Source organism: Lonchura striata, chromosome Z (genome assembly GCF_050655825.1).
Source record: "Lonchura striata isolate lonStrDom1 chromosome Z, ASM5065582v1, whole genome shotgun sequence".
Lineage (NCBI taxonomy): Eukaryota > Metazoa > Chordata > Aves > Passeriformes > Estrildidae > Lonchura > Lonchura striata.
In genome coordinates, this window is record NC_140740.1 from 27,212,972 (window position 1) to 27,222,586 (window position 9,615).

Here is a 9,615-nt window from a genome sequence, read left to right on the forward strand (position 1 = left end):
ATTAACTGATCTTTACAGCATTTCAACTTGGAGCACTCAGTATGTGTTAAGGATTTGAACTGCATTTCTCATATCACTTTTATTGAACAGAAGTTTTCCCGTTCATATTTTTCAATGCAATGTCATTTAAGTTATTAAATATTAAAAAAAAGCATAAGAAAAATTTAATTGTCATTTTGTGTGTGTGTTATTATGATATGCAACTTCTCTCTTTTCCATAGAAAAAAGCTGTGGAAACTTCCTTACAAACTCCTGAACACTTTATAGTTTTTTAAATTAAATTTCACAGTGATCAATATTTTCAGCTTACCTGAATGCTAGTTACAAGATCAGTTACAGACTCTTCTCTTAGTAGTAATTTACACCTTAAAAGGAGCTTCATAGACTCAGAGAAATATTTTGTCCTCTACTAAGTGAAAGTGACAACTTTCATCATCAATGGTGAAAACAGCTGATTGAAAGAGAACCTTTTAATTCTCCAGAGTCCTAAACAGCAGCAATTCCTGTTCTGATCTTCACTCAAAACAGATGTCAAATACATCTCAAATCAAACTCAAAGCCCAAGATACTACATTTAGTAGATCACACACAAACCAGAATCAAAACGAAAATATCATTTATGTGCACTCATCAGTTCTGGCACACTTTCACCTAAAGTCAGGCAAAAAAGAGCTGTAATCAAGTACCTGACAGAATTTCCTAATCCGAAGGTCCCACAGCTGAAAGATCTGGCATGTACAATAGTTTCATATTAAGATGGGTATGCAGAATGCGTCTAACACTGCAGATAAGAGCATCTGCTCATTTCAGCTAAGCCACACAATTTACACAAATCCAGAATCTGATCTCTGGCTACAAATGTTCTATATGCTCTCTCTCCTCCAACAGAAGCAAAGACATACCTTCTCACACCTCATAATGCATTGTTATGCCTTGAAAAACTTCTAACAGCCTCATTGAAAATGGTTGGAACAATACCAGACATAAATAGATAACTCTATGGACCAATCACTCAGTGTACTGACCACCACACACCACCTCCTTCTACGATTAAAGGATTTTCAAGCCTGCCTTCCATGCCATATGATTCCAGTGCTGCATTCCAGAGACAATGGACATCTGCAGTGTTTCCTACATCAACAGGAGCTACACATAATACTACCAAAAATGCATTGAACAGAATTGAAACCTAGTGTTTTCACAAAGATACTCTACAGTGTTAACTTGACAGATGTGCTGTAAATTTGTCAAATACAGTGTCCTTTGATTCCTGTGTGATTCTCTGCTGTTCATTACAGAAGTGAAATAGATATTAATTGGTAAAGGGAATTTTTGAATCTGCATATGAAGTTACTGCATCCTTGATCAACTGCCACACAATGAGTTTGTTGTTGCTTGACTCAAAATCTATCAGAATAATTAGAAAAAAAATAATTTATTCTAAAGAGACTTCAGATCACGCTAACACTCTAAGTTTATTTCTTGATTTGCAGCAGTTTTTCATCAGACTTGCTCTCTGTGCTCTTAGTCTAACTCATTAATTTCTTAATCTGAAGATTAACAGTCTGTATGAGCAATCCCAGATTCTTCAATACAGCAAAGACAACTTGAACTTTACACAAAGTCAAATGATTGCCAGCAAGACAATGAAATGCACATGTACCACTCCAGTGAAGGTAAAATAATGATATGGATAGAAATAAATAAATAACAGATAAATTAAAAAAAAATAAGTTGGTCTGTAGAATAAGCATTACTTTTTATGACAAGAAACTGTAAGGGAGCTTAACTGTTCACAAGTGCACAATTTTTACCACAAAACTTTCCACTGATTCCGGTAAGATAATGAAACTCCCATAAACTGTTTATTATCATCATGTATTATGGGATGTATTTGCATAATAAACAGGTATTATGTATTTATTACTGTTCTTTTCTGTTACCTGATATTGCTTGTTCCAGTTTTTCAAGTTTTCAGACACAAGGAAAAGAAGATTCTTGATTGTTCAGCAAGACATTTGGTCTCTCAGCTGTAGTAATTTTATAGAAAGGTAATGACAACTGAAAATGTTCCACTCCAAATCTATCAGTAGCATGTTATTTTCCCACCACTTCAGACCATCGGGACTGACGTTGCTTTTCCCCTGCAACCTTCTGAGGCTCTGCTATGCAAGCAATAACTTAACTTTAACCTTGGAGTTTGCAAACCTTTCCACTGGTGTTCTATCAAAGTATGAACTAGCAATACATTTTAAAAATTGTTAGAAACCTCAGCTGATACACAAACACGCACAAAAGATTTCTCTTTGCTTTAACAAATACCAACAAATTTTATGTTTCTACATGAGTGACAGCATCTGTACCAGGGAAAAGAAAAAGAAGCCCAGATGCTGTCTGAGACAGCACAGGTTAGCAATGCTCAGGTTACTATTATTCAGGACAGGCAGTATGTTTATTTACAGAGAAGGTACCCTAAGCAGTCCAGCATTAAAGAAGAGTTCCAGTGGATATATTCTTCTGCTGACCACCATCTCTCAAGAAATACTCAGCTGTGGTAGAATGCCCAACAAAAGACATTAAAGACCTCTGAATGGCAATCTCAGAGACTTTTATTTAATCCTTTTGCTCTTAGCAATACAAGAAAGTATCAATACTGGTTCAGGGGTGCATAGTTAAAAAGCATTTCAATCTTTAACCATACTAGAGATAGGCAGAGAGATCCACTATCAAATAAAATTAGAAAAACTGCAGCTTTACCAAGTAAACAGGATTCAAAATTTTCTTAAATTCTATTATATTTATGGATCGAATTCCAGTAGAGAAATGTGGACTGGAACAGTAAGTTCTAAAGAATATAATTTTAATTATGTTACATATTGCCTCTGCTTTAATTATGTAAAATAGTATTAAGTAACAAACTGTTTATGCATGAAGGGGATAATTAGCACATCAAAAATTATTATGATAATTGAGTAATGCTGTGTTTTTAGCTCTTCCCTGTTCACTTCTTCAGACTCTCAACCAGAGTAACAGTCAGAGAAATACCTGTTCTAGGCTGGGATAGTGATGAACTACATTTTCCCCACTGATCTTTCGAACACAAAGCACTTGTTCTGAAGAACTGAATCAACAACCACATAGACCTGGAGAGAGAGCAATCCATATTTCATTATCTCCCAACTGTAATGTTTTTAACAGTACTACAGGCATGACAAACAAAAGTGAACACACATTTTGGAGTTATTATGAGCCTCAACTCCAACTCTGTAACTTTTGTTTATTAGGGTTTTTTTCTAGAAGGGGGAAGGATGTGAAGCAAACTTGCTCACAACTTTTTATCCTCTTTTAGAGAAATTATAAAGTAAGCTATGAATTAACATTTGAACCCAACTGTTACCAACTGACTTTCATTGTATTCTTAACATTAACTCACATTTATTAAAATTCGTAACAGCTCACATTTTTACTCCTGGAGTTTGGCTAATACAGTGCCATCACTGACAACATATTTGTGGAAAACGTTTAAACAGTTCCAGTATTTCATAAAGACTACACAGCATCCCTACACTTAGCCTTGTCTAAGCACTGCCGTTAGCGCCCTTCTGGAGCCTTTGCCGGATGCGGAGCTGTGTGCCGGTTCCGCCGGGTACCCGGCCCGCTCGCCGAGCCGGGCGCTCCGCGGGAGCTGTCTGCGGTGCTGAACCGGCGGCTGCGACACCGCCCCGGCAGCGCCCGCAGCGCTCCAGCCGCCCACCGCACATCCGCCGCGCTCTGACCACGGGAAAAGACGAAAACTCAGCTGTCTGACGCTGCTGTATCACTTCTCGGCTTGGGAAGAACCTTTACAAACGTCCCGCCCTTAAAATAAGCAGTAAGTCTGGGGCAGGCAAACTCTAGAGACTGGTTTAACTGGCTGACTTTCCAAAACAAAGCATACAAGCAATGTCACTTCAAGAGAAAACTACAGCTACCTGCTGTGCTGCTAGACCCTGTCCCGTGGACATTCTTGAATGCTAGAATGCTGTTTCATCTTCCTACCAATAAATCAAGGTCAAAGGCTACTGAAAATAATGAAAAAGCTGAATTCCACTTGCCAGCATTCTAGGTCACCAGGAGTTTCTTAGTATTCATCCTGCACTCAGTAATAATTACTAAACTGTCAGCTCTTTATCTCCCAACATTTTTTTTTTTTTTTTGCCTCATGCTTTGTAGAAAAATCTACTTATGCTTAGGTTGGTTTGCTCTCACCAGAGTGTGAAAGACACCACAGCCACAAGCTGAATACAGCCACCTTCTTCTGTTCTATTAAACAAATGTTCCTCTCACAATGAATTCCTGCTTATTTACATTAAGACAAATATTTAAGTATGTTTCAGATAATAATCAGAAAAGAACATTTCAACGGGAACTGGACGGACAAATAGCTGGTGCAAAAAGTCCTCTGGGACACAACCAACCATCTGTGGGCTCTGTTCTACAGACCTTATTCATTCTTCTGCACAGGGCAGAACGTTTGCTTGAATTAATGACATGTCTGCCTTTAGAAAACAGTCTGCTTTAAAGGTTATTTAAAAACAATACATTATCAGGGTTACACAGTATCTTCTTTTGACTGGAGAGCATTATGTATATTATGTACTTAGCCAAGGGATTTTAAAGATACCTTTTTTCTCCAGGTGTCTAGTGCAACACAAATTTTATTACTATAAATTGACATAGGCTTTGCCCTGCACTCCTATCATCATATTTTTTAGAAGTCAAGTGTGTGCAGAAAAACATACTATGCTCAAATTCAAAAGTGAGCATATAACTAGTAGCTATGGAAGGTACTACATCCTTTCCTTCTAATAAACTTGAACAGAGAACTTCTTTTCATTTGTGATGTGAATGACAGAACCCCTTGAAGCTGCAGCTCCTCCAGGCACTGTCATGACTACTGAGTTTCTGTTGTTTCTCATTCTGAAACATGGGTATTGTTGTTTTACAGACAGGTATACTTGTGCTCTGTCCAGCAGCACCGAAAACTACATTAACTGGGATTAAACCATACGATGGCACAACTCCTGCCATGGAGTTGCATATATGAGAAAGTTCCTTAAAACAATCAGTTTAAAAACAACCAAAATGGAATGACAATTTAAAAAAAATATTTCCTTTCTGATGCATAAGGGATCCGATTCCTAAGACAATAAAAACTTTTAAATCTTTACCTGAAAAAACCCAACAAACAATTGAATCTTGCAGTAAGTACTCAGTATAAGCTGGGGTACCTGCACAGACTTACAACTATTTCATTTTCATTCAACTATTTCATTCAATTATTTGTTTTCCATAAAATTCTTAAAAGTTTCTGAAAAATGCATAGAATATTTTAAACATTTAGAGAGGGCTTGTTTTAAGCTTTGCTGCTCATGCCTGAAGAAACATTTGTGGGAAGATACACCAGATAAGACTCTCACACTGCAGAAGTGCTACTTATTTATTTTTATACTGAAAAAGAAACATGTTCATCAGTTTTCCTGTAGTTTATAAATTTGCTCTCTCTCCAGAACACTTGTTTATTCAATACAATATCATTAAAGAGCTTTCAATATCTTTGACATTCATGCAGAAAAACTGTGTTCTGAGCCAGGAAAAGAAGTTTTGTATGTGCAAAGACTGTACTACAGGATTAAATTTGGCAAGAAGTCTTCAGTGATGTAATACTTTTCAAACACTAAGTAGGAGACTAGGTACCATTTCATATTGAAACTACATGCATTCATTTGCACAGAAGAAAAATTGTACCACACAATGCTTAACTTTTTATTTTCTACTTAACTGACTGGCAGGTGGAAAATCTTCATTGCCCTTGAAACTTGACATTTCAGTCTTCAGCTCAAGGAGTCTCCAATCCGAAAAAGCAAAAGCACCAGATCTTTGAGTAAGGTTTTTTCCCCTTCAAAACTTTGAATTCTGTCTGTTGTACAGTCTGGTTGAGCTGAAATGCTACATTTTAATTTCTTGGTCAAAAAAATCGCAGCTGAAATTAGGACTAAGTCACCTGGAGAAAAGCCGCAATGGTAGCTGTGAGATTTATTCTATAGCTTTGACCATTATGTTTTTCTTACCTTTGGTCCTATCCTTCCTAACACTTTTCTCTGGTCACATTCCTAGACACTACATCATTAAATAAAAAAAGCCAAACATCAATCTCCCTCCTTCTTTTAAACAACTCTCCTAGAGTATGCTCCTATTTCAGACACCTCACTGAGGATTACATACCTTTCACAGTGAAGACCATTAACCTTGCCGTCAAGAGAAAATGCACAGCATTAAATTTAGTTGTTGAAAAAGAAAAGACTATTGCTGTACATCTGCTACAGGAGCCAACAGGCACATCACCTAGAAAGCAGGTTATAACCTCAAGGCTAGGCAATCCTCTAGCAGAACTGCAGGCAACATTCCCTGGCAGGCAGAATTGTCTAGCAGGCAAAGCTTCCTGGCTGCTCCCTGCCCGTCGTTTGGTGCCCGTCTCCAGGGCTGAGGTCCATTCACCAACTTGGGCAGGCTTGCAGAGACCACGTTTGCTTTCTGAAGCGGCAGGACGTGTCCAGTACTTACCATCACATCTACCCTGCACAAACTGCCTCGCACCCCACATCTAAGCCAGCAATGCTCCCTGACCCACAGAAGGAAATATTACCTGGATTTCTCTTGCGTGGTACACGATGATGAGCCCGAGCAGGATAATCGTGGAGAGGCTAATAAGGCATTTCAGAGCGAGGGAATACAGAGACTCCTGCAAGAGAAAGACACCGCCGTTCCTCAGAGAACCCGTGCGCGGGGGCCGCTCCTCCCCACCGCCACCCCGGCCCGGGGAGGCACCGCGCCAGCGGACAGCGGGGACGCCACGGGACGGGGACGGGGCGGGGGCCGCGGGCGGCGGGACCGGCTGCTGCCCGAGCTGGTACCTTGGTGTAGGCGCCCCAGGAGAGTTCGGTCTCGATGACCATGACGACGATGCCGAACATGCCGAAGATGAGCGCGTAGTCGCTGAGGCGCTTGCGCTTCTCGAAGAGAGCCCGTCGGTGTCCCAGCTTGTAGCCGATGTTCTGGTTCTTCTTCTTGCTGGACTTGCCCCCGCCGTTGTTGGAGCTTGCCGTGCCGGGGCCGGGGCCGGCGGAGCTGTACAGCGCCAGGTTGTTGGAGTTGTTGTGTTCGGGCTTGGAGACCACGATCTCCGGGGCGGCGGGGCTGCCGGCGGCGGGGGCAGAGCCGGCGGCGGCGGGGCTGGCGAGCGGCGCCTGGAGCGGCTGCGACTCGGAGTCCAGATCGTGCAGGTTCCTACGGGACGAGCTCAGGTTGCTGAGCGGCCGCATGACGCCGCCGTTGTACCTGCAGCTGCTCATGGCTATTTCGGTGAAGGGGTTGCTCTCTCGGCGCTGCTGCTGCTGGTGATGGTGGTGGTGATGGTGATGGTGATGATGATGGTGAGTGCTGCTGCTGCTGACACTGCTGCTGGGGCTGGCTGCCTGCTGCTGCTGCAGGCTATGGCACTGGTGGTACTGGGAATATTGGTGAGGCTGTCTGGACGCGCCAGCATGGCTGGACGGGGTGAACTCGCTGACGTTCAGCTGGCTGCCGTGCCGGGAGGAGGCGGCGGAAGACAGCGGCGAGGAGTGCGTCCGAAAGGCGCCCGAAAGCGGCGAGGAGGCGCGGAGCAGCAGGGGCAGGTTATCCCCCGCGGCTGCCGCACCAGCCCCGTAGTAGGCGCAGTTGTTGCACTGGAGGCACGGGCTCTGCTGCTGCTGCTGCTGCTGCTGCTGCTGCTGGTGGAGGAGGCTCTGCTTGTCCTGGCCGTGCTGCTGGCAGTGCGGCGGCGGCGCCGGCGGGCGCTGCTGCTGCTGCTGCTGCTGCTGCTGCTGCTGCTGCTGCTGCTGCTGCTGGTGCTGCTGCTCGGGGCCGAAGCCCGCCGGGAAGTGGCGCGGCGGGTCCATGCCGGGGCCGTTAAAGCCGCAGGAGGACCGGGCGGTGGTGCACCCTGCGCAATGCGTGACGGTCGGCAGGGGAGCGTCCTGCTGCCGCCACGACGGGCCCATCCCGGCTCCCGTAGAATCCAGCCGCCGCGTCCGATTGGTGGGGCGCACCAAAACAACGGGCATCACGTCACCTGGCGGGGCGGGGCGGCCGCGCCGTCAGCGGGGGCGCGGGGCCGCCGCGCGGGGATCCCGCCCCCGCCCCCGCCGCTCAGGGCTGCCCTCGCCCCCCGCCCGCCCCGCCCGCGCCGCGGAAACCCGGGGCTTCCCGGGGGCGGGGAGCGCTCCCGGCCTCTCCCCCGCCCGCCGGCTGAGGGGCTCCGCCGCGGCTCTCCCCGGCGGCTCTCCCCGGCTCGCTACTCACATCTGCGCCGTCTCCGGAACATGGGCGCCGCGTCGCGCTCCGGAGCTGTCCAGCAGCGCCGCCGCCGACCTGCAAAACACAGCGCCGGGCTCGCCCGCCGCCCGCCGGCCCGGGCCGCAGGGAGCGGGCAGGGGCCGCGGCGCGGGGCGGGGAGCGCTCCCCGGCACATGCCGGGCGGCGAGGCGCGGCCGCTCCGGCCGCTCCGGCTGCCCGCAGCCGCAGGAGGGAGAGGCGCGGCCGGGCGTGAGGCCAGCGGCAGCCGGGGGTGGCTCGGGGGCTGGCGACCCGTGCTGCCGAGCCGGCAGGAGCCGTGCCGCGGAACGGGAGCGGTGTCACTGAGTAGCTCCCCTCCGCCCCCGGCTCTCTGCCGTGCACTGCCTGCGCAGTCCTGAAGTTGGTGGTCTGCTGCCATTTTGCTTTTTCCCTTTTTTTTGCCTCCCAAGCCCCCACTGAGTAATCCGCTCTGGCAGCTCCGTTAGGCAGAGCAATGTCTGCACCAGGTAAAGTCTCTTCTCTGCATTTATTTAAGGAAAGATTATTTGAGGAAAGAACGATGACAATGGGAAGTGATTTACCTTGTTACATCTGTCATTCCTGTCAACTCTCCGCCAGGCAAGACTAGAAGAGGTTTTTTTTTTTGTTTTTTTGGTTTTTTTTTGTGTGTTTTTTTTTTTTTTTTTGCTTGGGGTTTTTTTTTTAATTTTGGTTTTTTTGTTTGGTTGGTTTTTTTTGTTTGTTTGGTTGGTTTTTTTTGTTTTTCCCAGTCAATATTTCATAGCATGGAAGATTCCCTTAAATCTGTAATTTCACAGCAATGTTAAAGACAATATCCACCAAGCCTTTCTAGGATAAAAGCCTGCATCCTTGTAATTTCTGTGTCTCCTGTGACATTCAATTTCGTTTGAAACCCTTAGATGAGTTGTAGGTTAGAAAGATGAGTGAGGCAGTGTCATTAACAAAGTTTTAAAATATGCTCTGTTATAAAATTTTAATTAATTCCTAATCAAGATGTAGCTTTTAAAGCAAGTACATGTATCACCCACACAATGAAACAACCCTCACTAATGTAGTAAATATCATGGGCTACAATATAGATAAATTATTTAGAGACAGCCCAAAATTTAGTTATATTTATACAGCATGTTATTTTGAAAAAACATTCATAAGTGGGAATATGTGTGATACACAAAATCACAATGACTTGTGATGAACAAAAATCTGTTGTACTACCAA

The 9,615-nt window shown here is 44.9% G+C and overlaps 1 protein-coding gene across 12 annotated transcripts in view; it reads right to left on the bottom strand.

Moving 5' to 3' along the window:
* The window catches only part of KCNN2 (potassium calcium-activated channel subfamily N member 2), a 139,132-nt gene that overhangs the window by 107,825 nt on the left and 21,692 nt on the right, over positions 1-9,615 (bottom strand). For all 12 annotated transcript variants that reach the window (XM_085566833.1, XM_085566835.1, XM_085566834.1 and 9 more), the window contains 3 exons: positions 8,383-8,451; positions 6,954-8,152; positions 6,686-6,781 (listed from right to left, as the gene is read on the bottom strand). In XM_085566833.1, the coding sequence (XP_085422959.1) occupies positions 6,686-6,781; positions 6,954-8,152; positions 8,383-8,451 (1,364 nt within the window). The remainder of the gene's footprint in view (positions 1-6,685; positions 6,782-6,953; positions 8,153-8,382; positions 8,452-9,615) is intronic.